Source organism: Martes martes, assembly GCF_963455335.1.
Source record: "Martes martes genome assembly, chromosome: 14".
NCBI classification, from domain to species: Eukaryota; Metazoa; Chordata; class Mammalia; order Carnivora; family Mustelidae; genus Martes; species Martes martes.
Genome location: NC_137902.1, coordinates 483,044 through 508,983, shown reverse-complemented (window position 1 = coordinate 508,983; position 25,940 = coordinate 483,044). Strand labels below are relative to the sequence as shown.

Below are 25,940 nucleotides of genomic sequence, written 5' to 3'. Positions count from 1 at the left end.
TCACACGGTCTGCTCTGTGTTCTTCCCAGGATCTGAAGACTGTCCTCTCCCTGCCCCAGTACCCAGGGGAGTTCCTGCACCCCGTGGTGTACGCCTGCACCGCCGTCATGCTGCTCTGCCTCCTGGCCTGCGTCATCACCTACGTCGTGCACCAGAAGTAAGGCCCGCCCTGCCTCCCGGTAGCATGCTTTCACCAGCGCGTGGACACCCTGCAGTGAGCCCACCCTCGCGCAGCGAGGAGTCCCCGGAAGGCACCTCCTAGATCACCGGCCTAGCACCGGGGTGGCCCTGACAGCAGCCGAGGGTGGCCGAGGGCTCGGGGACCGCCACGCCCTCCCACTCTAGGCCTCCGTCTAGGTCTTCCCTCGGGGGCCTCCGTGTTCTTATCAATCAGATAAATAGGTTCTTCCTCCAATGGCCCGGGGTCGGGTCACGTGCTCCAAGAGCCCGCATCCTGGGGAGGTTACAGCGGCCGCCAGGACCCTCGCACAGCTTGGCCTTGTGCCCGTCAGTCTGGTGGGGGAGGGTCAGCTGTGTGTCGGCCGGGGGCTGGCCCGCACGCTTCGCCCTCGTGCTGGGCCCTGACGGGACCTCTCCGTCGCCCGTAGCGCCATCCGGATCAGCAGGAAGGGCCGGCACGCGCTCCTGAATTTCTGCTTCCACGCGGCTCTGACCTTCACGGTGTTTGCCGGCGGCGTCAACCGCAGCAAGTACCCAGTCCTGTGCCAGGCGGTGAGTGTTTCCTCGTCCTCGTGTGTGACAGGATGTAAAGTGGGTGTCCACCCTGCTACCAACGGGGAAAGCTGTGATCGTGGTCCGGTTTATGAACTAACGCTCGAGGGTTTGCCCAGATGCGTCTCCCGGAGGGAACCGTCGGGCGCCCCGGGCGCCCGTATCACGGCTTCTCCCGCAGGGAGGCCCGTTGTTTCGCTCAGCATCAGGTCACATCAGAGAATTTGTTTTCCACTTGACCAGCGAACTGGACGTTCACGGTCCAGCCCTGGATGCTGGTCGCAGAGTTAGAGACGGGAGCTGCCCTCCCACAGCCTGGTGGGGTAGCAGCACGGGGAAGGGGCCCCCCGCTCCCCTGCCCCCGGCCAGATGAGAACCCACAGATGCTGATGCCACGGCTCTGGTCAGGGAGGAGGAGCTCTGGCACCAGCCACTGGCCAGGGAGTGCGGGCCACAGAGGCACAGCCCCCACGTGGATCTGCGGCAGACCCCCCCAACCTCGCTCTGGAAAGTTCCGCTCCCCCTCAGGTAAAAGGGCTTCAGAGCGTCGCAGCCTTGAGAACAAGTCACCAAATGGTCTTCTTCCCTCCCTGTGGCCTCACCGGGCTTTTCTTTAAAAAGGGGGGAAATACCCTTGGTCAGAGCTCAGAAGAGACCCTTCCCCCAGCAGTCAGCCTGGTTCCCTGTGCTGCCGAGTGTGATCCAGGCCCAAGAGAGGTGGCCCCAAAGCCAAGTTTCTCCGTGTGCTCCTCTCTCCAGCTCCTTGCCCAGTCCCCCTGCTCATAGCTCCAGCTCAGCCCAGCTGAACAGTGACCTCTGTGTGCACAGTGAACTCCAGGTAGGGTTTCCTCCGATGCAGACAGTGGCCTCCATGGTGGACCATCTCCTGCAGATGGACAGTGACCTCTAGGTAAATAGTCCCCTCCAGGTGGACAGTGACTTCCAGGTGGACAGTCCCCTCCAGGTGGACAGTCCCCTCCAGGTAGACAGTGACTTCCAGGTGGACAGTGACCTCCAGGTGGACAGTCCCCTCCAGATGGACAGTGACCTCCAAGTGGACAGTCCCCTCCAGATGGACAGTGACCTCCAGATGGATGGTCCCCTCCAGTACCCAGGCAGGAGTCAGAGGGGGGCTGACCCACGGACTGAAGAGAGTCTTACCGAGGACTCCCCTCTTGGGTTTCTGTCATCCGCCTAGGCCACATGGAGGGAAGCTTTCGGCCTGGCATCCGCGGGCTGTCATGCTGCTGCCCGTACAGCCGTTTTCTGTGAATTCAGCACTTCCTGATGGCTGTGGGAGCCGCTGGGGCCTGACTACCTGACACCCAGGGGCCACAGTGCCAACCTTGATGGTGATCTGTGCACACGAGGTGGCCTGTACCCCGCACAGAGGCGGGGAGAGTCTGCTCCCGCAGGGGGGCCCTGGGGAAAGACGGGGCGCTGAGCTCCCGCTCTGGAGCCCTGGCACCTGCGGGTCAGCACGCTTGCCTGGGAACCCCCACCCGGGCTGTCCGCCCCATCAGAGGTCGGATTCGGACACCCGCGCATGGGCCCCTGCAGAAAAGCTGCCGACACACACGTGGACACACGCCAAGGGACAGACCGGCTTCCTTCAGCCTGTGGAGAGGCATGGAGACAGTGGGGGCTCAGGAAAACCGAACCACGTTCCACCTATGAGCGCCTGTGGAGGAGCGATGCCCGCGGCGAGCCATCTTCGTGCCTCACTCGGCCACTCAAGCACGCCCCAGGCCAGGACCCTGGCAAGGAGCAGCCTGCCGCTCCCGGGCCCTGCAGCCGGCCCCCCAGGCTCCTCGGCCCCACTGGGGAGCCCATTCCCTCCCAAAAACCTGGGAACTGTGTCTATGCACCAGCCCCGATGGGGACTCCCAGATACTGGTGTCCTCGCGGCATCTGAGCCCCGGCGGGTTAGCCGGGTGGACAGCCTCGGGACGGCGCAGGCCTGGTCGGGTCCAGGGAACGGCGGTCTGCAGAGAGGACGTGTGTGAGAAACTGTTGATTGCCTTGTGGTGACAGGCCTCAGGCCCCCCGTCGGAGGAGCCAGCCGACGAGCTCTGCAGCGGAAACCCCCCGACCTCCTGCCCACGTTCCCACAAGCGAGCAGGACCATGAGTCATTTGCTCATTCATTTGCAAACATGCATCGGGACCTGGCCCACGTTTGGGAATGAAGCCACGCGAGCCCTGGCTGGGCTGCCCAGCTCTGCGGCAGGCGAGGAGGGTCAGAGGGCCTTGTGTGCATTCCAGAGAACAGAGCTGGGGCCCAGGTGAGGGAATGGGGGGCCGGCCTCCCTGCTCCCTGCTCTCCCCTGACGGTTCTGGAACACAGGCGTGGGATCAGCAGACGCCAGTGGAGTGTCAGTCACTATTACGGAAGCCACGCCTGGCTCACCCAGCATGCCCGGATATGCCCGCTACGTGCTGGACTGGGGCAGGCCCAAGGAGACACAGCTGAAACACGGGGTGTCAGAAGATGGGAGAGTTCGCTTCAATGTGTCGATGGGACTCTCTGCGGGGCCCACATTGGGTCAGACATCACTCTGGGGCATGTGTGCAGGTACCCTCCCCATTCTGGGGCTCATCCACTCCCCTGGGGGCCTAGGGACAAGGGCAGAGGAGGGAGGGATTCTCTGTGTGCCTATCCAGGCTGCGACATCGGTGCCCAGCCCCCGGACTCAGCTCTCCAGGCTCCGACTTGCCCTCCTCGGATATGGGACGTCTCAGCCTCCACGTGTCCGTGAACCAATTCACCTGAGCAAACGTGCTTTTCCCCCCCGGGCGCAGCCAGACCTGCCCCACCCTGACAAGGGACAGCTCGCCTCCGCCTTTGCGCCTGAACACGGGGCGCCCTGGACCACCTCCCCCGTCCCGGTGTGGCTCGGACCCAGGCTAAGATGACGCCCGGCACGCGGCCTGAAGCGCTGGTCGGCTGGAGGACAGGCGGTTGCTATAGCAACAAGATGACCGGGAGTCTGATTGCAGTCCTAAGTGACATCACGAGCACAGACAGCTGGCCTCCGGTGGTCCCACGCGACAACATGCGTCAGCGTCCACACGGGCCTGGGCTCGGCGGTGTGATGGCCCGTGGCTGCCTCCTTCCCAGAGTGGCTGCAGCCTTGTCCGGAAGCCAGGGTGGGGTCCCTAGGACCTCCCCTTGTGTCCAGCCTGAAGCGGGCGCTGGGAAGCCGGGTCCTGCGGCTTACTCTTCCCGCAGCCCCCGCGTGGGCACGCGCGGTCTTGGTCCCGGCGAGGCTGGAAGCCAGCCCCTCCCGCTCTCCTCCTGACCCCCAGCCTCCTCCGGGGACTCATGGCCGTTGCTGTTCATCTGTGACAACAGCCAGGCTGTTGTCCCCTGAACAGAGAGACTCACTGTACTTCAGTCAAGGGCCAAGCAGACGTGGCCCCTTTCTCCCTCTGGTTCGGGTGCAGAAAGCACTCACCCCCCAGGTCCCCGGCCAGGCCGAGGAGAAGGTTGGACTTGCCACATGCGTGCAGGGAGCCCATCCAAAACCACAGACAACTCTGGGGTCCCACTCCGCCCGTCCCATTCTCATCGATCCTTCTAGAGCTTTCCACGAAGTGAAAACGGAATCTGGATTTGATAAATCATTGCGAGACAGCGTTAGCTTTAGTCAGAGTCTCCGTATTCCTTACACATCTGTGCCCTTTCCAACGACAGCCATAATTTACTTGTCATTGTGAAATGTCAGCTTATGCTTCACAGGTAAGCAGGCAGAGACCGAGCCCGGGAACGCATAATCCACTAGGGAAGTACGTGCGGCCAGGGGACCCTCCGGGGCAGCTGCTGGGAGCCACGAGCAACGTGGCCTTGTGGGGAGTGGACTTCGGCATCTGACCCTGAATTGTCATACTCACCCCGCAAGGCCATCCTGCTGGGGAGACCCCTGCTGCAGGACCGCCCCGCCCTCCACTTGGGGGCACCTGCCCTCCTGGAGCCCTCAGGGTCCCACGTCCTGGCCACGCTGACCCTGGGCACGTGTACATAGGCCCGTGTGCTCCCAGCCCTGTCCCTCCTCAGGACAGCAGAGCCACCCCATGCCAGAGCCTCAGCAGCCCACGTACCTCCCTGTGAAGGGGGACATCTGCCTTCACTGGGGACCCCACGTGCCCTCCTGCTGGTCACTCCCTGTCACTACTGAGTTGGCCCTTAAGAAAGCACAGGCAGTGGGAGGGCCCAGACCCAGAACTTGGGGAGCACACGGTCTCCTAGGGCAACATGCTGGGCACGCGGCCCAGGCGGCGCGGCTGAGCAGCCCCTCCCGGCAGGTGGGCATCCTGCTGCACTACTCCACGCTCGCCAGCATGCTGTGGATCGGGGTGGCCGCCAGGAACATCTACGAGCAGGTGACCAAGAAAGCGCCCCCGTGCCCGGCCGCAGACCAGCCGCCGTACCCCAAGCAGCCCCTGCTCAGGTACCCGAGCGCACGCGTGCCCTGCCGCCTCCACCACCGGCTGCCAAGGGCCCCAGCTCTGGGCTCCCTTCCGGGGGTCTCAGCAAATGGGCTCACAGGGAAACTTGGGTTCCAAGGACGAGCCAGTCTGCACAGGTGGCCAGGGGCGGGCCGGGGCACTGGGTGCAGGGTGGGGTGTCAGAGATGGGATGTCGGGGTGCTGGGGGCTGGAGCCAGAGTCAGTGGGTCCAGGGGCCTGCGGGCGTGTCTCTGTGCTACTGAGCTGCACACCACAAGGGGCTGTGGTGGAGAGAGCTCTGGGGGGTGGGTCAGTGCTCCGGTCTTGCCTCCAGCCCGTCCATGGGCTTCCGTGGGCCGAGGCATCAGCTCCTTAGCTGGACGAAACTGAGGCTTGGTTACCAATCCCGAGGTGGCCACGTGGCCTGGGCCTTTCAAGGCTGGGTGGCAGGCTGCTGTGAAGCCCAGGACTCGGCCGGGCTGGGAGGTGGTCCCCGTGAGGGACAGCCGACGCCTCTGCTGCTGGGCTGTGGCCTGGGCCCAGGGGCATGGACACTCAGCCCCTTGGACTGAACTCCGCCCAGGTCTAAACCGGGAGGGCCTTCGGGAAATACCTCAGTGACCTAAACTCGTCCGAGGGACTCATCTTGAGGCAGAGAAAACAACGCCCCGTGCTGTTTAATAAATGCGGTGACCTCGCTCGGTTTTCTGACACGGAGTCTCCGGAGCTCGCACGCCCGTCGCCACACAGCTAGCAGGGCCCGTGGCACTCTGCTGCCGACGCCGGCTGGGGTGGGGGGGGGGGGCGCAGGGTTTCCCTACCTTGTTCCTCCATCCAGGGAGGCCCCTGCTCCTTGGGGTTTAAGAATCACTCTCAGAATGAACGTCCTGGTCTGTCATCGATTGAAAAGCTGCCTGGCTTTTTGAAGAAAAACACGGCAGCCTCAGAAAATTCTGCAGCCTTTCTCTCCGATGGTGCCACATGCACATAATGAACCAGACTCCCAGGTCCTTCTGGGAGCAGTGGGCCCGGGACATCCGTGGGCATGTGTTCTGTGGGCATGTGCCCCGTGGGCTGTGGGCTCCGTGGGCATGTGTCCCATGGGCTGTGGGCTCCGTGGGCTGTGGGCTCCGTGGGCATATGTCCTATGGGCTGTGGGCTCCGTGGGCTGTGGGCTCCGTGGGCATGTGCCCCATGGGCTGTAGGTTCTGTGGGCATGTGCCCCATGGGCTGTAGGTTCTGTGGGCATGTGCCCCATGGGCTGTGGGCTCCGTGGGCATGTGTCCTATGGGCTGTGGGCTCCGTGGGCATGTGTCCTATGGGCTGTGGGCTCCGTGGGCATGTGTCCCGTGGGCTGTGGGCTCCGTGGGCTGTGGGCTCCGTGGGCATGTGTCCCGTGGGCTGTGGGCTCCGTGGGCTGTGGGCTCCGTGGGCTGTGGGCTCCGTGGGCATGTGCCCCATGGGCTGTAGGTTCTGTGGGCATGTGCCCCATGAGCTGTGGGCTCAGGGGACCTAGACAAGAGGGGCATGGGCTCGGTGGCTGTGCTCTACGCTGGCATGTCGCACCTGCAGGTCACGCAGGGACACTCGCTGTTCCTGCCGTGCTATCTGGAAACCACTGTCACCTCTCCCTCCATGTCCCCTTCTTTGGTACGAATGCTCGACAGTGGGGGCAGGGGTGCGGGGGGCATGTGATGTGATTCCGGCAGCTCCCTAGGTGATGACCCCTCTTGCGGGATGAGACTCGGAAGGCTTGGACGCTGGCTCTGGGCTCTGCAGAGGGCCTGTACTCCTCCACTGCCTTCTGCGGCCAGGCCTGGCCCGGGGGTGGTCACGGGGACCCCAAAGGTTGGGGGCCAGAGTCTGTCTTCCCAGACACCTCCCTAGCCAGAGGCACCCTTACCCGCGATGGCTCTTCCGACTGGCCCCCAGGGACCATCCTTTAGTCTGTGTCCCCGATCCCATTCCCACGGCGGCAGGTAGCCTGAGCGCAGCCTCTGCAGGCCTGTAGCTCCTGAGTCCCCCGGGGAGGGAAGTGACCCCAGGACTCGTGCTGTCCCGGCCTCTCGCTATGCCGGGCAGAGCTGCACAGCAGGTCCCGCTGACCCGTGGCGGGCCCGGGGTGCGTGTACCGTCTGCAGGCAGCAGGCACCCCTGTGTCCTCCCGCTCTGCCGTCTTCCGATGACAAGTGAAAAGGAAGTCGTTTGCGTTAGGACCTCCCGCGTGAACTCAGAGCGCGGCTCTCTGAGAAACAGGCCAGCGGTCTCACGTCTCACGTTGACCTCGCTGCCAGGTGGCCGCAGGGATGCGGGAAGGGGTCTGCTGCGGGGGAGGGGGCCTGTGGGGCCCTGCGTTCCCCGCTCCCGCACCGGGGTCAGCTCGCTACCCAGGCCCCCTCTGCGCTGCTTTGGGGGAAACCAAGCCCGTTCAGAGATTCCCATTCCCATTCACGTAACACTGCAGGATTCTGGATTGGAAGAGCATTTCGGGCCTCACTGGCCCTCACCCCCGGCCTGAGCCCTGGGGGCGATCCTTGCTCAGCGGCGGAGGCGGGGGAGGGGGGCTCTGCCAGGCTGAGACCCCTGGTCTGGGGTCACACGTGCTGCCTTCGAGTCAGGCTGGCTCAGGGAGCAGAGGGGCAGAGGCTCTCGGCTTCAGGACTGTTTCCTCTATTCAGGGTCCCTCGCGATTCCGTATGGACATTAGGATCCGTTTCTCCATTTCTGTAAAACTGGTCACTGCGGTTTTGGTGGAGCCCGGACCCGACAGAGCCCCGGGAGCCGAGAGGTCGACACGAGGACTTTACAGCTTCCGATCCGTAAACACGGCACGGCTGTCCGTGTCCTAGGATCCACGAGGCCTCTGCTGGGGACACTGACGGCTGTCAGCACGCGCCTCCCACACCGCCTGGGTTAGACCTCTTTCCTCAGGATCGCTTTTATGCTACTGGCATGTTTCTCCGTCTTCAGGTCGGTCATCACTTACGTGCAGAGGCACGAATGAACTTTGTGTGTTGGTCTTGTGTCCCGAAGACCGGTTGGGTTTGTTCCCAGAGCTGGGAGCTTTCCTGTGGATGCCTTAGGACCGTGTGTGCGCGCGCGTGGTCCCGTCATCGGCACACAGGGACACATGTCCTGTCCAGACAGCTTTTATTTTAACTCTTCCTGCCTAATCCCTCTGGCTGGGACCTCCAGCACAACAGGACCCGCTCTCTCCCTGTCTCTCCCTCTCTCACCTCCTCTCTCTAAGTCAGTCTGGCTGGCAGTTACGACCAGTTTTGTGGACAGTTTTAAAGAGCCCGCGTGGGGTCCGTCCATTCCCTGTGTGGTTTTGCTCTTCCGCGTCTTACGACTCCTGCCGCGGTCCCCGCCGCTCCCGTCCGCCTGTAGCTGGACTCCGTTTGCGCGTCTTCTCACTAGTTCCCCACGGCGCAAGGCTAGACTAGTTCGAGGTCTTTCCATCTTCATCGTACGCAGTCCCAGCTGCCATTTCTCTCGGGGCGTGATGCGGGCACGTTTTATCATTCATTTTAATATTTTCTGATTCTCCTGTGATTGTTGTCTTTGGCTCACTGGCTGTGTAGCTCGCTGCTCAATTTCCCCGGACAGTTGGGTTTCAGGGCGGGGCGGGGGCTCTCGAGACCTGTGCCAGCTTCAGTGTCAAGCTGAGGGGAGGAAACTCCAGCTCCACCAAAGTGGCCCGTGGCTTGGAGGGGACGTCCCTGTTATAGGGACGTGTAGCACACAGGTCCACAGCCTTGGGGGGTGGGGCTCGGGGACAGACTCTGCTGGGGTGCGGATCTCGGCCGGGGTGCTCTGCCTTTCTCAAGCAGGGGGCGTGGTCCTTAGGCAAGGCCAGTGCTGGGAAGTGCAGGACGCATTTTGGAAGGTGATGACCTTGGGTGGAGGGCATGAGAGGGGTCAGCCCAAGAGAGGGGCTGCTCTGTGGGGGCAGGACCAGGTGACAGACACAGGAAGACTGCCGGCCCCAGCCCCCCCCCCCCGCCACCAGGGCCTCTCTGATGCGAGGACACTGCACCTTGCCCATCACGCGGGCTCTCTCTCAAGACACCCCGGGGGTCTCTGCTGCCAGAAGCCACCCCATCCCACAGTGTCCATGTGCTCCCGGATCCAGACTTTCATATCCCATGGTGGCCGATGCCTCCCCTGGGGGTCCTGACAGTGCCCACCAGTGCATCTACGTGGAAGGGATCCCAACCCCGCATTCCCCATGTGTCCACCAGGAACAAACCCCAAACCCACGTCCTCATCTCAGCATCCCATCACCCGTGTCGGAAAGCCAGCATGGCTCCAGATTATTCTCGTCCCCTAGCCTGAATCAGGGAGCCCACAGGCCCTGACTCTGCCCCCAACCCTGCACCTCCCCATCCCCCACAGGCCTCGTTCTTGGTGGTGCCACCACCCTGCAGAATTTCCCTTCCTCCAGAGGGGAAGCCCGGCTGTGCGTTCCCCTTCCCAAAGCACGCAGGGCTGCCCACTGCTGCCCAGCCTGGCCCCGGCCTTCAGCTGGTTTCCCCAGCATGCCGGCTGGAGGGCCCACGGCCAGATGCCCAGACCCCCCTGCCCTCCTCCCCGGGCCCAAAGGAAGGGCTGTGTCCTCAGATCCCGGCCCACAGCGCCTGCAGGTTCGATGAGGAAATGCTAGGGATTCAATCAATATTTTTTAAATTGGCCTTAAATACTCCATTTTAGTCACAGGACTGAGTCTGGAAGAACCCAGCCTCGGGCGGGTAAGCACTCCCTTCCGGCGGGAGGGCAGGTCCCGGGAGCACAGCCGTGGGGTCGGTCAGAAGCTGCGCTCCGCGGGAAGAGCCAAGAGCGAGGCTTCCAAGGGGCGAGTTCACTTTACTCACAGAGAGGCAGCGGCTGTGTGCCCCGCAGGCCCACCAAGGCACAACCAGGAGGCTTGCCCCAGCGGGGCGAGGCGGGGACAGATGCCCTCTTGAGGGCCCAGCTGGGGTCCAGCATCAGCCCTGGCACTTTCACGGCGTGGCCAGAAAGCAGGCCGGCCAGGCAGGCACGGGCGAGCCCTCGAGTCCGACGTCTGGCTTTGCCGCCCAGGGTCTCAGCCCCTTCGGGTGTGATATTTCCTCAGGACGGTGAGGACGTCGATGAAGCCGCAGAGGTGAGCTCCGGGTGGGGGGTCCGCACAGATCCTCCGCCAGCAGCAGAACACACACGGGGTTTCTGCCCCGGAAGCCGGCTTGCCGCTCCGCCCGGGTCTCCTCGGGACGGGCCGCTCAGCCGCCCCCGCCGCCGACCCTGCAGGTCCCGGAGGAGGCGGACGCTCCTAGGCCCCGGCCCAGCACAAAGGGCGGCCTACGCAGCAGGGGCGGAGGAAACCCACGGAGAGCCGGCCAGGCCGCCTGGGGCAGCCCCCCCACCCCCGCCTCCGCACGCCTGCCGCCTCCCGGCTCGTTCCAACCACGTGGCTGGAGAAGAAAGGCGAGTTGAGGGGTCGGTCGGCTCAGAAACGCGGGAGGAGGAAGAACCAGGCTGCTCCTGCAGACTCTGCACCCGCCGCGTCCACAGAACAAGGGGCATCGCCGGCCCCCGTCTCCGAGAGGTCACGTTCTGCTGCGGGCACCTGATCGGGTGTTTCCTTGGATCGCTCGAACGCCTACTCACACGTCTCCCCTCTCACCTCCGTGGGCCACGCTTTGGGCGATTTAAGGACCACGGCCCCCAGCACGCCGCAGAGACTTCCGGCACAGCAGCTCCGCGGCCCGGCTCCAGCCCTGAGCGCCAGGGAGAACAGCCCCGTGCTGGCACCCGCAGCGGCACTGCCCAGCCCCCTTCGGTAGACGCACCTTCCCCAGGCTTCGCGTCTCTCCGTGAGGGTCTCCGTCCGTGCCGGGACTGCCGCCGGCTGGGGCTTACGAACAGCGGAACCACGGAGTCTGGAGGCCAGACGCCTGCGGAGAGGCCAGCGGGCTCGGTTCTGGCGGGAGCAAACTTCTTGCCATGTCCTTGTGGGTGGAAGGGCGGGGGTCTCCGGGGTCCCTTTCACAAGAGCACAGCCCCAGTTCACAAATGCGCACGGCCCCCCGCCTCCCGCACACTCCCCTTGGGGTGGGGTTGCCGGTGAGTCTGGGGACACACGCACTCCGACTGGAGCCGCGGGCCGAGGGACGCCGCCTCACAACCACACGGGCCTCCCTGCTGTGGCTCTCCAGATGCTCAGGGCCAGTCCCCAAGTCAGCCGCCCGCGATCACGTCCTGACCTCAACGTCACCTCCTCCGCCGGCCTTTCGGATAACGGGCTCCTAAGTCCTTCCGGATTTGTCAAGGTCTGGTGCTCCCTCTTGAAACACGCGGCTGCCCCAAGATCCAGGTGCTCTCGTCTGGACACTGTGAGCTCCGTGGTGGAGGACACTCGCTCACCCACTCCCCAGTGCGCAGCCAGGCTGGGCCCCGACGCGGAGGGACAGTGCCCCGGGCTCCAGCTGTAGGAGCCCCTCTGGGACGGCAGGGCATGTGCTGGGAAGCACGGGTTGGCCCCCACCCTCGGCTTCTTCATACAGTGCCCCCCGCCAACGCGGCCGCAGGAGCCCCCAGGAGCCTGTGCAGCACCCAGCGGGAGGCTGCCCCGCACAGGGGTGGGGGTTCCAGGGCCATCGCTGAGCAGAGCACGAGCCACCCAGGCCGATGTCCATGACCTCCTGTGACCCCGTGAGCCCACCCCTGGGGGCAGAAGTCCTGGCCTTGGTTTGGGAACATCCGAGCTCTTTTCAGGCAGAAGGGCTCGTGCTGCACCACAGGCTGTCACCTGCTGGAGTGAATCCCGCTACCGCCGTGTCTCGGCGCATCCTCGTCGTCTGGGCCGCCGTCTCGTGCCCGGGGCTCAGCACGGGTGTGGCTCACGTTGTCTCCATGACCCCCAGGGCCCCTTCTCCAAAAGCAGCTTCTCCAAACCCATGTGGCAACTGCGGGTGGGCAGCCCGGACACTCAGACAGTGCGGAAGGGCCTCTTGGTCTCAGCGAAAACCGTCAGTCTGATCGCTTGGAGCTCCAAAGTCGCGACGGGCACAGAGGGTGCTAACTGGGCCTGGAGACGGATCCCGTGTGGGGGCAGTGCCTGGGGTAGGTTCCCGCGGCCCCACAGCGGCCCCCGGGACATTCGTGCTGCTCGAGTTCACCTGGGCTGCGTCGCCTCATGCGCACCCAGCCTGGACGGCTCCCCGGCGACCGACGGTGCCAGCACGTCGCGGGCGCTGACTCTGTGAGTGGGGGCGCCAGCAAGACAGCCCCGAGCAGGGCAGTCCTAGGGGACGCGAGGGAAGTGTCTTCTGCCGGGGTGGCCAGTTGGGGTCCGGAAGGCCCAAGAGGTCAGTCTCTGGAAGGGCTCCTCCGCCGCTCCCTATCACCAGCCTGAGTTCCCGAGTGCCCCTCCCACCCCCCTGCCTCCCGGGCCGGGGTCCACCTGGATGGTCAGCAGCAGGCGAGGGCACAGGCTCCAGAGGAGAGAGAAGAAGTCTGCGGAAACCGGGCCCAAAGCCGGACTCAGCCGGGTACCTGGCCCCTGGGGGACAATCCGAGCCCGGCCGTGGTGGCCCACCAGCCTGTGGCTGCACGTGGCGGGCGACCTCCTCCATGGACACCTGTTGCAAGTCCGGGGGGGAAGCACTACAAGCCGCTGAGGAGAGGCACAGGGCGTGCGCTCTGAGGACGCCCCGCAGACAGGCCACGGAGGCACAACAGCTGCCACGCCGAGCACAAGAGGCAACTCGTGCGTGAACGGGGGCGGTGCCGGCAGATGGACGGGGTGGAGAGAGCTGTCTCAGGGCCTCTGGGGCTGCGCCGCCAGGGCCGCCCCCAAGGGCTGCAGACCACCCCCAGCCCATCTCCCCACCACTGGCCGCCCCGCCCGGAGCGCCACCGCCCATCTCCTCCCTAGGCACATGGGGCGGGACCCTGCTGAGAACCCCACACCTTGGCTTGCCCCCGTCCCTGCGTCTCTCCTGCGGACACGCGCTCTGTGACGGTCTCACCTGACCGCAGCTCCTGCGTCTGTGTTGGGGGGAACGAGGCGCATCTCAGGTGCGGCCGGCCAGTGGACGGAGCCCTCCAGGAAGGTGAGGTGGGCTCACTGCCCCAGCTGGTGGCCGGACCCCATCCCGGGTCCCCTGCTGGCTCTGAAACCCGGGGCCAGCTGCAGGGGGGACAGTCTGCTGTGCCCGTCTCCCTTCTCTCTGTCGCAGGAGTTTTGCTCCCTTAGCGCCCGGGTTCTTGGTCGCTCCGAGGAAGGAAGAGGCAGACCAGACAGAGTGCCAGGCAGCAGAGCACAGGGCTCCCCGGAGGGCTGCCGCGTTCGCAGCGTAGGGGGTTCTACAAGCTCTTTCCAGGACCTCGAGCGTGGCCCGCTGTGGGTTCGCGCTGCTCAGGGTTGTCAGTCGGGGCTGTGATCTGGCCCCGTCCACCGTGTCCGTGGGGCTTATGGGCAGGCATCTGGAGACTGACCGCCTCAGCTCGTGACAGGGACCGACGTCTCATGGTTAGTGGCTTTCTTTTGGCTCGCGTTGCAGCAGTCACCCCTGCAGAGGCGGGTAGACAGGACGCTGCCATGGTCTTGTCTGGGCAGGAGAACGGGTTGCCCGTGCAGCGTCGTCTCAGCTGTCCCGGGTCCCCATTCTCCTGCCAGGGCCCTCGCCCTGACCTCCTACATGTCCAGCAAACCCCTAACACTGAGGCTCCTCAGACGCACGCCCAGCATGGCTCCCAGTGACCACACGCGAGGAGAGGCGCGGCCGACACATGGTGGGAAGCCGGTAGTGGGACTTTAAGTTCGGGGTTTCCAGTGGCCCTGGAGGCCTGGCCAGTTGCCAGCTGCCCGCGGGCAGAGTAGGCTTGCTTGGATGGCCCGTTCGTGCCGTCAAAGCCGGCTCAGAAGAGCCCAGTGGCTGGAAAGTTCACGTCAGGGAAACCGTCGCTGCCACGCAGTTCTGGGGCGTGAACGGCCGTGTCCTGGGCCCGTCCCTCTTTCTGATGGGCAGCATCCATGACGGCCCGTCCTCTGAGACGCAGATGCCAAGGTGAGGGTCCTGCGGGCCCACAGCAGCCAGCACCGGTGCCGACCCCCGGCTCCCCCGTGGCTGACACCTGCTCGTCTGGTGGCGGAGAGGAAGCCAGTGGCCGCGTGGGACTAACCAGGCAGAGATCTCGACAGGGCTTGGAGGGCGCCGCAGCCGTGCGCTGCTGACCAGGCCAGCCCTGACACAGGCTTCCAGATGGTTCTCTGGTCTCCACCTCCGGAACTAAGGGGCAGGCTCCCAGGGGGCCTCCTGCTTGGACACAGGGCCCACCCTCGCCCATCCCCGGTGCAGCGGCCGGCACCCTGACCTGTCACATTCAGCTCCCGGCCTGGGCGGGCCCTCTGGGGGGGTGTGCGCGTGCACAGGCCCACACCGCATGCCCCCCAAGCTGAGCGCACGGGAACAGGGCATGTGGTGTGGACGGCGCCGACCTTCCGGGGGGGCTAAGACGGAGCCGTGTCCCGTGTGCGGGGATTTGGCAGGTGTGTGGTGGCTGAAGTGTGGCCCGGGCTCCTGGTGTCAGGAGCTGCCGGAGGGCCCTGTGCCCACTGCCTGGAGTCCCGCCGGGTCCCAGGAGCTGGTCTGTTCCCGCCACACCCCCGGTTCCAGTCGGTCACGGGCACGTGTGCCAGGCTGGGCCCGGGCCTAACACTGCCCCAAGGCCGGCGCTGCCGCCGGTCAGGTGTGGCCTTGACCAACCTGCACCAGGGGCTCAGGGGGTCTGCTCCGTTCTCCTTCTGGGTTGTTTGGGGTTTTGTTTTTTTGTTTTTTAAATAGAACACTTGCACCAAAAAAAAAAAAAAAAAAAAAAAAAAGCCTAAACCTCCCTGCATGCTTACAGAACTTGTCTTGTGCCTTCACGGGGAGAAACGGAAGCCTCCCCTGCCAGGAACCTCGGGGTCGTGCTCGCGCCCAGCCGACAGCCCTTGGGGTCATGCTCGCGCCCAGCCGACAGCCCTCTCTCTCGGGACTTTCTCTGCCACTTTCCACGGTTCTTCCACCCAAGTGTGCGTCCCCAGACACTGGCTCTGCCAGCACCGGTCACAAGCTCTGAGTACACACGGGCCCACGGGCCTTACTGTTTACATCTGGCTCCTTCGCGGCCCGTGGCTTTTCTCAGACACACGCGTGGGTTGCATCTGGCCCGCTGGGCTGACGCAGGGCCGGGGCCCAGTTCGCCTGCTCCCGCGGACGGGACGCTGCGGTCCGGACGCCCAGCTCCCCCGGAGTGCTCACCCCCACAGGCTCCCCGGCTGCCGGCAGCGCCCCACGCCCGCCGTGCTCCCCGGCTGGGGCACGCTTCTGAGGGCGTCGGGCTTTCGCTCGGTGGCGCAGCCGTTCGAGCCTCTTCCCCACCGCCCTTCTGTCTGTCTTGCCGATTTGTTAAAGCCCCTCGTGAGCGCCTCACAGGAGCGTGGGGTCACGTGGGTTACAGACAGGTTTCCTACTCGCGGCCACTAGAGGCGCGTCTGCACCGCCTTGAGGGGGCCCCTCTCCAAGCCACACCCACATCCAGCTCCGGCCGCGTGCCGCCGTGGGGGACGTTAGGAGAGTGCGTGGCTCGGGACCGTGTTCCTTTTCTGCTCCCGATGTAACAGACAAACACAAACTTACTGACTTAAAACAGCACATTCGCTTTCTTACAGCCCGGCAGGCAGAAACCCAGAGTCGGTCTCTTGGGCTGCATCCAGGTGTGGCCAGGCTGGCTCCCAGGAGGCTCCCGGGAGAGGCGGTTTCTTGCCTCTTCTGGAGGCGTCTACGCTCCTCACGGTCCCCCTCTGGTTCCCAGACAGCCATGCAGGACCTCCCTCCCGTCTGACCTCCGCGTCCCCTTGTAAGGACCCGCGACGACATGAGGTCGCCTGGACCACCCCCGTCCCTGCCTCCACGGCTCAGCCACATCTGCAGCGTCCCTCCGCAGCACGGGGTCAGCACACCCCAGCTCTGGGGCCGTCACCAGCCCGCGCCAGGGACGGACCTCATGTTCCCGAACGGGCATATCCCGCACACGCCGCACTGACTCATCAGACCACCCAAACCAGGATATGGCTCTGCTCCGCGCTCCGCCCGTCACTGGCGGTCCCACCGCCCCCTGCCACTGTCCCCAGGCTCTCAGGAGCCTAGGCCTGTCCCCCACCCCACTCTTCTCCCCAGGGGCCTGTGGTCCTGCCCTGTGCACATCTTGGGGTCCTCCGTGGCATCACAGGGCAGCAGCTGGGGTTTCTTCGGGGTCCTGGTTCATCCTCTTTCTAGGAACCCTGCCCTAAAGGAAGAGGCTGGTCTGCCGGCAGGAGCCAGGTGAGCTCCCAGACATCCGGCAGACCTGCCCTGGGCGGTCTGTGTGGGGACCCGGGAATGCAGACATGTGCGTGGTCCTAAATGGGCCAGTGTCCTCTGGGGCCGTGCAGGCCTGCCGATCCAGCGGACAGGACTTCAGTGTCACGAGAGATGGCGGGTCAGTGAGCACAGCAGGGCAGGGTGCCCAGGAGGGAAGGACAGGAGCCCCCAAGGGAGAGGGTGTGGCTGGCGTCAACCGGTGACCCCGGGCACTGCGCACGCGGAGGCCAGTGCAGAGCGGTCTGTATCGGGGCCGGGACAGGCCCGCAGATGTCCTGCCTGTCCACCGTGCCGAATGCCCAGCAGCCACAAGAACAGCGTCCGGGTTGGGGCCCTGCCGCGGCCTGCAGCGCCCTCTGCCGACAGAGCCCGGGTGGCACCGGGAGCCGAGCTCGGCCGCCGTCCAGGGGGCTTGGCTACTTGGGGCTGACACAGCTCAGGCAGAGGCAGGGGGAGCCCCAGCCAAGGAAGAGGCACCCCTGGCTTGAGAGGCCTGGTCGGAAGCAGTGGGGCATCCTCCAGGATGCACGGCTGCGAGGGTTTGCAGGGCGCGGTCCCCAGGAGCCAGGGGTGCTAGGGCCCTGGCTGCCGGTCAGTCCGCTGGGAATGGTGTCCTGCTCCTGGACTGGCCAGGGGTCGAGGGGGCTATGTTGCCTGGGGGCACCAACAGGGGGTCTCCAGGGCCAGCTGCCCCCAGGTGTTGACAGCTTAGCAATGTGGCCTCTTTGTCCTCCTGGGGACACCAGAGGGACCAGCTCCGGCAGCACGCTTGCTGGGGCAGAGCAAGCCTCACGCTGTCCTGCCACAGGCTCCAGCGCTCCCCGCTTCTGGGCCTCCCCTGCATTACCGGAGGAGTGACGGGAACCCCAGGGTCCTCGTCTCCCTGGAGGGTGGAGGCATGGCTCGGGGAAAGTGGCTTTCTGCAGGTTCTGAGGGGCTTTCGAGCCTGGTCAGCGCTGGGAACAGGGCCACAGATGGCCGTGGACCGGGCCCACACCGGGCCGGGTCCGCCGGCACACGCTCACCTGCGACCTTCTCCTCCAGCCGTTACAAGCAATCGGGGGTTTTCCTACAGTCTTTTCTGGCTTGGCTCACCGCCCCGCTTTGCGTGCAAGGCTGGACCCCAAAGGGCTCCTCCCCTCTCCCCGCGCGCATCCGCGGGAACAAGCCCCCTGGTTCAGGCTGCGGGGCCAGGCTCGCCCCCTCCCCCACCCCAGCAGACCCCGTCCCTCTTACACCGCTGTGGGCCCGCCGCGTGGACACGAGCGCGGCTCGGAGCCGGCGCCCCGGGCTGGACCCTCGAGCCTTTGCCCTCGATGCCGCCCGGCTGACGGAGGAGAGCCTGTCTGTCCCGGTTTGCCGCGGTCTCTCATGACAAACGTGTGTTCATTCCGCCGAGCGCTCTTACCGCGGCTGTGAAACGATCTCATGGAGTCTCCTTGTGCTTCCAGGATGAGCTCCTTCGAGTTCATGAGAGACGTTGCGTGTCTGCGGTCAGTCTCACCGGCCGGGGTGTCTCCTCCATGGGTTTTCTGCCGCGGGTTGTCCGACCAGGGCGCCTCCTTCTCTGTCTGGAAGAGCGCGCTGGGCAGGGATTCGCGTCGTCTCTCCCTCAGACGGGGACCGGTTTCCCCGGTGGCACTCGGGGGGCCTGGGAGTTTCTCTGTTGGATGTTTGTGGCTCTTGGAACCAACATCTTAGAGCGTTTTCAGCTTTCTGATGCTCGTCTCGCTGTTGCTAACTTGTATTTTCTCGGGGAATTCGCCCATGTCTTCTGAGCCGCTCGAGTGCCGGCCACGGTTGTTTGCACGGGCTCGCCCCGGGTCGTCTGCCTCCCCCTCCTCTCGCCGGCCCCGCGGGGCGTGAGGGCAGGGCCGTCCGTCTGCCGTGGACATCACTCTGGGCTGGTCATCCTCAGCCTTGCTCGTTGGCTCTCGGGCTCCTTCCGTCTGGGGATTCCGCGTTTACTTGGCTCTCTCTGCCTCGGCGCGTGGAGCCCCGGCCGTGAACGTCCAGCCTCCCCCTCTTCCCACGGACATCAGGGCCATGAATGTCCCTCCCAGGCCCGCTTCCGCCGCCTCCCAGAAACGTGCTGTTTTCCTCTCATCTTGTTTGAAGTGTTCTCTAGACCCCCTTACGACGTCTTCGACCCACGAGTGATTCAGAAGTGGGCGTCTCGCCTCCGAGTGTATGTGGTTCTCCTAGTCACCGTGTCGTTGCTCATCGGCCGGACGCCGTGGCGGTCAGACCGGACACTCGGTGTCGCAGCTCTGGGGAGGCGAGCCGGGCTCGCTCCGCGGCTCACACGTGTCCGGCGCGGCGAGCGGAGCCTGAGCGGGGGCGGAGTGAGTGCGTCTGTCACTGAGCCTGACGCTCCAGGAAGAGCACGGGGCAAAGTGAGTCAGGTCGCTGCTCGGGTCTTTGGTTTCTTCCTTTTCTTTTTTTTTTTTTAAATTTTATTTGTGTATCTGACAGAGAGAGACACAGCGAGAGGGAACACCCGCGGGGGAGGGGGAGAGGGGGAAGCAGGCCCCCCGCTGAGCAGGGAGCCCCATGCGGGGCTCGATCCCAGGACCCCGGGACCATGACCTGAGCCGAAGGCAGACACTTGACCGACTGAGCCCCCAGGCGCCCCCAGATCTTCGGTTTCTTCACTAACCTCTTGCCTGGTTGTCCTAACAAACGCCGAGCGCGGGCGTCTGGATCGCAGGCCGTGACTCTGGCCTCGTCTGCGCCCCCCGGTGGTTCTGTCCTCGTGGGCTTCGCGTAGTTTGAGTCTCTGGCCCCGCGTGCCCACGGCCTGGCCGCCCTGCCCTGCCGCGGGCGGTGCTGACACTGACGTATTTCCTCCTCCTGAAGTCCGTCCTCTGGCGTCGGTGCGGCCGCCGTAGCCTCCCTGCATCTCCCCCGCGGACACGGGTGGTGCCCCTGCCCCCCCTGCTCTGCCGGCCCAGGGCGGCGGGCGGTCTAGGAGGTCTAGGTTTTAACCGCCCGCCCATCTGGTTTCCGGTTTCACTTCTTCTCCCGCTCCTCCTTTCCTGTCCTGTTTTGTCCTTTGAGGTTATGTTAGCATTTTTCCACATTTCACTTTACTTATCCATTAGCCCTTCGCCTATTAACTTCTTATGTTGCCTTAGGGATCGAAGCCCACGGACTCGTCCCGTATCTTTGGCGTGACAGTCACGCTAGTTCATGGAAAGTGTGCGCAGCGGCCTCCCCTGTGGGGCCCTCCCCCCACCGTCTCGGTGCCGAAGTTGCGGCGTCCGTCAGTCCGCGTGGGTCAGCAACTCCCTAGGCAGTGTTACAACTCTTCCTTCAAACAATCATGTATCTTTTTTGATCAAGAGAAAACAAAATGTTCTATGTTTGCCCTAACAGTTAGCATTTCCGGCGTCCTCCGTTCTTCGGGGTTTCTATCTGGTGCGGTAACCCTTCAGCCTGAAGGACAAAACTGAGCGTTTCTGGAAGGTCAGCTGGTGACAAATTCGCTCAGTTTTATTTCTGTCAGAAAAATGTCTGTATTTGTCCTGTTCTGAAGGACGTGTTCTCTGTATACGGAATTCTGGGAGGCACAGAGCTCCAGGGTCACCCTGCTCCCACCCACGGACCTGGGGCCGGTGGCATTCCCCTTGTCAGGGACAAAGAGCCATCGGCCCATTGGGGTGTTTGTGGCATCCAGAAGGGGGCACCCCCTCCCGGTCGTCATCTGCAAGACGGCCCCTTGGTCACCGTGACCCTCACGCGGTCGGACTGGCGAGCTCCTACCATGCTCGAGACCCAGCCTCAGCGGGTCGGACGGTAGACAGCAGAGGACGGTAGGCGGCAGAGGGTCCTCAGATGGAGCGGCCGGCCGAGCCCCTGCTGGCGAGAAGGTCAGGCCAGGCCCGGGGTGGGGACCGACTCCGTCCGGACTGGCCTGTCCTGGGGGTAGTGTCAGAGGCCGGATGCGTCCCAAGCAGCTGAGAGGCCGGGCTGCTGGCCCGCACAAAGGTGTGAGGGGGTGAGGGAGGGAGGGGGATGGGTTGGAGGACAGGAGAGGAGAGGAGGGTGGGGGAGGGGATGGGGCGGGGCTGGATGGGGAGGGGAGGGGAAGGAGGGGCGGGAGACAGAAAGGAGATGGGGGAGGTGGGAAGGGATAAGGGCCGGGATAGATGAGGAGAGGAGGGCAATGGGGTCAGGACGGGAAAGGAGGGGAGGGTGGGGGAGGAGATGGGAGGGGGCAGGAGGGGAGCGGAGGGTGGTGGGTGGCGGGGCGGGGGCGGGGGAGGCCTGGCTCTGGCAGGAGCCCCGCTGGGGGCTGGTGCTGTCAGGACGTGGGGCTCCACCTCTGCCCCAGCGCTGGAGGCTGCCCTTGGGGGACCGAGCCTTCTCTCCTCGTAGGTCCTACCTCATCGGCGGAGGGGTTCCCTTCATCGTCTGCGGGGTCACAGCCACCACGAACATCAGGAATTACGGCGTGGAGGCCGAGGACCAGCCCTAGTGAGTCCCGGGCGCCGGGCGGACGGAGGCCCCTTCCCGGCCCCCTGCATCTCCCTGTGCCCGGACCACCTGGGGGGCGCCCCTGGGACTGCGTCCCCCCCCGCGTCTTCCCCCCCAGCAGTCCCCCTTCTCACCGAGCCCCCCTCCCTGGGCGCTGTGGGCTGCACCTGGGACCAGGTCAGAGTGCACACGGCCCCCCCGCGCTCCGCACCCCCCACCCCACGCTCCTCCTCCTCGGGGGCCCCCAAAAGGCTAAGCCTGCAGGACTCGCTGGCTCTGCTCCCTCGGGGGCTCCAGCACTGGGGACACGGAGGCGGGGACGAAAGGCCGAGAGGCGGGCGGCCGGCCCCCCAGCCCAGACTCCCAGCCACACTGTCCCCGCGGAGGCCGGCCGGGCGGGACGGTCCGTGTCTCCTCACCACGGTTAAGCTCACGCACCACAGAGAAAGTCCTCCCACGGCCCTGGGACGGCCAGGCACGCGCCCCCCCGGGGCGACCCCTCACCGACGCCTCTCTTCCCGCAGCTGCTGGATGGCCTGGGAGCCCAGCCTGGGTGCGTTCTACGGGCCGGCGGCCTTCGTCGCCCTGGTCACCTGCGTCTACTTCCTGGGCACCTACGTCCAGCTGCGGCGGCACCCGGAGCGCAGGTACGAGCTGAGGCCGCGGGCGGAGGAGCAGCAGCGGCTGGCGGGGCCCGAGGCCGGCCACCACCCCGGGGCCCGGCCGGGCCCGCTGCCCGCCCGCGACGGCCCGGCCGCCTCCCTGCTGCAGAACGAGCACTCGCTCAAGGCCCAGCTGCGGGCCGCGGCCTTCACGCTCCTCCTGTTCACGGCCACCTGGGCCTTCGGGGCGCTGGCCGTGTCTCAGGGCCACGTCCTGGACATGGTCTTCAGCTGCCTGTACGGCGCCTTCTGTGTGACCCTGGGGCTCTTCGTGCTCATCCATCACTGTGCCAAGCGGGACGACGTGTGGCGCTGCTGGTGGTCCTGCTGCGCCTCCCGCGGGGACGCACACGCCACGCAGCTCGCCGCCCACCCTGCGCTCGACACCAACGGGGACGCGGTGGGCCACGTGGCCTGCCTGCAGGAATCGCCGTGTCCAGGCCAGCCACGGGGCTTCGGCCACCCGCCCACCGGCCACTCCAAGATGACCAACCTGCAGGCCGCCCCGAGCCACGTCAACTGCCTGTCGCCGGCCGCGCCGTGCTGTGCCAAGACACACTGCGAGCAGCTGGTGGAGGACGAGGCCCACGTCCACGTGCACGAGGAGGACGCCTTTGGACACGAGCCACACCTGCACAGGGGCCTCCAGGCCAGAACTAAGCCCCCCTACTTCAGCCGGCACCGGACGGCCGTGGCGGAGGAGTACGCCTACCACATCCCGTCCAGCCTGGACGGCAGCCCCCGCAGCTCACGCACAGACAGCCCCCCCAGCTCGCTCGAGGGCCCGCTGGGGGCACACACGCTGGCCTGCTGCACCCAGGGCGACCCCTTTCCCCTGGTCAGCCGGCCCGAGGGCAGCGACAGCAGCCCGGTGCTCTACGGCTGCCCCCTGAGGCCAGGCAGGGAGCCGCCCTCCGGCCCCGTGCACTTCGAGATGCTCCGGAGGACACAGTCCCTGCCCTTCGGTGGCCCCGGGCAGAACGGGCTGCTCAAGGGAGACCTGTGTGAAGTCCTGTCCTTCAGCGCCAACGGCATCGGCAACATCAGGACAGGGCCGTGGAAGAACGAGACCACCGTGTAGCCGGCCGGACGCCACCGAGCCCTGGCGGACGAACGCGGCGCAGAGCAGGGTCGTGCACGGGAGGCCAACGGGGGCTCGCTTCTCGGGAGTGGCCGGCACCCCCACGGACGCTTCGTTGCGGAGGACCCGAGAGGGAAGACGCTTTGGGCCACGTCTGCGTCTGCTAATCCGAAGGTCAGGTGGGCCGTCCACGTCCCAGTCTCCGGCTTTCGGACCCCACAGTACCCCGTCCCCGGGGGCAGCCCAGGAACGGAGCAGGTGTTCCACCAGGAAAATACCCTCTGTGCCCGGCATGGGCCATAGGGAGCCCTGGGGTGAGTCCCATCTGCCACACCAGCCTGGCCACAGCAGGACGTACCCCCACTTTTTCTAGTGTCTAGTGTGTGTCTCATTCAGTTTTACTCCAAGGCACAGGCAAGCTGCCTGTCCGGACCCGGGCTGTCACCCCAGGCCCCTCTGCCGGTCCAGGTCACTACCGCCACCTTCAGCGGCCGCCCTGGGTGCGGCCCCCCAGGCCCGAGAGCCTCATGGACGCTCGGGCTTGTGACCCAACCCAGGTGCACGTGAGAAGAAGGGGCAGCCTGTGACAGTCCTGCAGGGGACCAGCCGGGGTCTTTGAGGGGCTCTGAGCCTTCAGAAGTGCCCAAATGTCCATCAGCAGACTCGAATGTCAAAGCCAGCCACTGTTGGGACCGTACCCTGCCCCGACAAGGTCATCTGGGGCTCTAACATTCCCAGCCCCGAGAAGAGGGGGGCTGGCATTTCCAGGAGCATCTGGGCTTGAAGCCCCGACTCAGATGACCGTTGTGCGTCAGAGTGAGCTGTGTGTGGAGCGAGGGGCCCTTTGCAGGGGCAGGGGTCCGGGGTCCCCACGGAGGCAGAGCCCGGACACCTGAGAACACGTGTGCAGGACTGCCAGTCATTCCTCCCTCCCTCCTCCCAGACCCGTGGCACACACGCACGCGCACACGCACGCACACACAACACGTGTGTGCCACACGTATGTACGTGTGCATACGTCTCCACGCTTGTACATGTGCGCACGCGTCGTACACACTCCGTGCCCACCGCACGTGCGCCACACGTGCGCCCACCCGACGCACCGTGCACACACAGTCGGTGTTTTCCAGACACTCGAGTGCCCGTCTCACTGCCCTGCACCGATGCCGTCGCTGTGGGACCTCAGTGCACTCTGCTGTCCGGGGGAGGGTCTCACCAGGAGCAGAGCCACCTGAGCGCACGCCTCAGGGGCGTCGGGTGTCGGGTGTCCCAGGGCCAACGCTCAGTATCTGAGCACAAGGAGCCTCGCTTCCCGGGATTCTTGTAAACCTGACGATGTCCCGAGCCCCCACCAGCCCCGCGCGTCCTCACAGGTCAACCGGACGACGGCAGGCAGTTGCTGTCTCTGTGCAGCCCGTCCGCCTGCTTCCGTAGCCAGTAGGAGCCAGAGACCCGACGCCGTGCCGTGTGCACCTGCAGAGCCGTCAGACAAAATACAGTATTTTGCACTGTTGGCCGCTTGCGAGGCTGGTTAATGGCGTCTCTCGTCCTTGACGGGGTGGGCCTACCTCGGCACGTGGCTCCTGCTTCTGCCCACACAGCCCAGGCTGGGGCCAAGGAGCCCAGAGAGGCCGCTGCCCCGGACACTCTGGCCCCCAGGCAGGTGCCCCCCGTGGCCCTTCGCCCCCGGCAGGCCCGGCAGAGCCGCCTCGTGACCAAACCAAAGAAGGTCAGTGGTCAGTGTTGAACCTCGCGTGTTTCGATATTGACTCGGCCTCCGGAGTCCACTCAGGACAGCGTGGTGACCCCATTGCCGCTGCGTGTCATGTTTGTATAGCGTGGGGTCCCCGGTTCAGCAGCAGCGCAGGGCCAAACGGACAGATTTCCGGAAGGATGTGGCTGGAGGTCGGAGCCGCCCCAGCATCTCTGGGCAGCCCGAGGGCTCCAGACGCCCGGCAGGTCTGAACAGCATCCCTCAAGCGGTCCGAGCACAAAGCTGCCACAGCGGCCACCGCTGCTCATGGCGCAGTCGGCTGCAGCCACTCACGCCTGCCCTGTCGGGCCCCCGCCCCGCCCCAGAATTCACCTTGGGGCTCTGCCCTCCTCCAACCGCTGGAGAGCGCTGGCACTCGCGGCTGAAGGGCACCCCACTGCCCCCGGGCCCCTCCAAAGTCCCCCAGGGCCCCCTCTGAATGAGGGACTACAGGGGAGCCCCTGTGGGCCCTGCCGACACGGGCACGGCCGGGTCTGTGGGGAACGCACTGGATCGGGGCTCAGGGTGAGCAGCCTTGCCCCTCACACCTTGTCCTGCCTGCCTGGGGCTCTACACGGCGGTCAGGGGTAGCCCTGAGCCCCCAGGAGCCCTGCCTTGGGACAACGGTCAGCTCAGAGGGTGTGAGTGCCAGCTGTCTGGGGCTAGCGCCCAGGAGCAGCTGCTGGGGGCGGGCGCGTGGCACAGATCCCGTCTGCAAAGGCAGCTGTCCTGGAGGCCCCCACATGGTGCCCAGCTCTGCCCACAGCGCTCAGGGCCCTAGACAGGTACGGAGCCGGCAGGGAGGGGGTTAGGGTTAGGGACACAAGGGGCTGCAGCCCGGCCACATCCATCCCCACTTGCTGCCCATGCGGAACTGCCGTCCCCCCACCCCCTCCCCCACGGGACCCTCACTCTAAGGGTGGGGAGGGCGTTGCTGCTGGGCCCCAGGCCTGGGTGTCGCCGGCAGCCAGAGGCCGTGCATGCGGGTCCTGGCTCTGAGGACGGCGGGTCCTCTGGGGACCACTGACTCTGCCACTTGCTCGTGCCAGGGCGTCCTTCTCACCTGGTGAAAGCAGAAGCATTATCCCATGATTCATTATCAAACGGGCACCTTTGGGTTATAACTGCCTGTTGGATCCAAGATCAAAGACCGTTCTGCTGCCCACCCGTCAGGGAGGAGGGACCCCGGCTCGGACGGAGGCCAGCTCTGCTTGTGCCCAGAAGGTGGGGACGGGGACAGGGTGAGAGCCCTACGAGGACACGGGGCACATACCACAGGCACTCAGACCCCGAAGGCTTCATCCCAGCCCACCTTCCCCCAGAAGCTGGCCCCACTGAGGCCCCACCTCCCACCCCACAGGCCAGGAGGCCCTCGCCTACTATAGACCTCCCCAC

At 65.4% G+C, this 25,940-nt stretch overlaps 1 protein-coding gene across 1 annotated transcript; it reads left to right on the top strand.

Moving 5' to 3' along the window:
• Window positions 1-35: 35 nt before the first annotated feature.
• ADGRA1 (adhesion G protein-coupled receptor A1) lies at window positions 36-22,792 on the top strand (the record flags this gene model as incomplete). The annotated part of the gene is made up of 5 exons (XM_080822393.1): window positions 36-157; window positions 609-732; window positions 5,037-5,182; window positions 20,951-21,049; window positions 21,574-22,792. The coding sequence occupies exons 1-5, from the start codon at window positions 108-110 to the stop codon at window positions 22,790-22,792; spliced, it is 1,638 nt and encodes a 545-aa protein (XP_080678519.1). The 5' UTR covers window positions 36-107.
• Window positions 22,793-25,940: the final 3,148 nt, after the last annotated feature.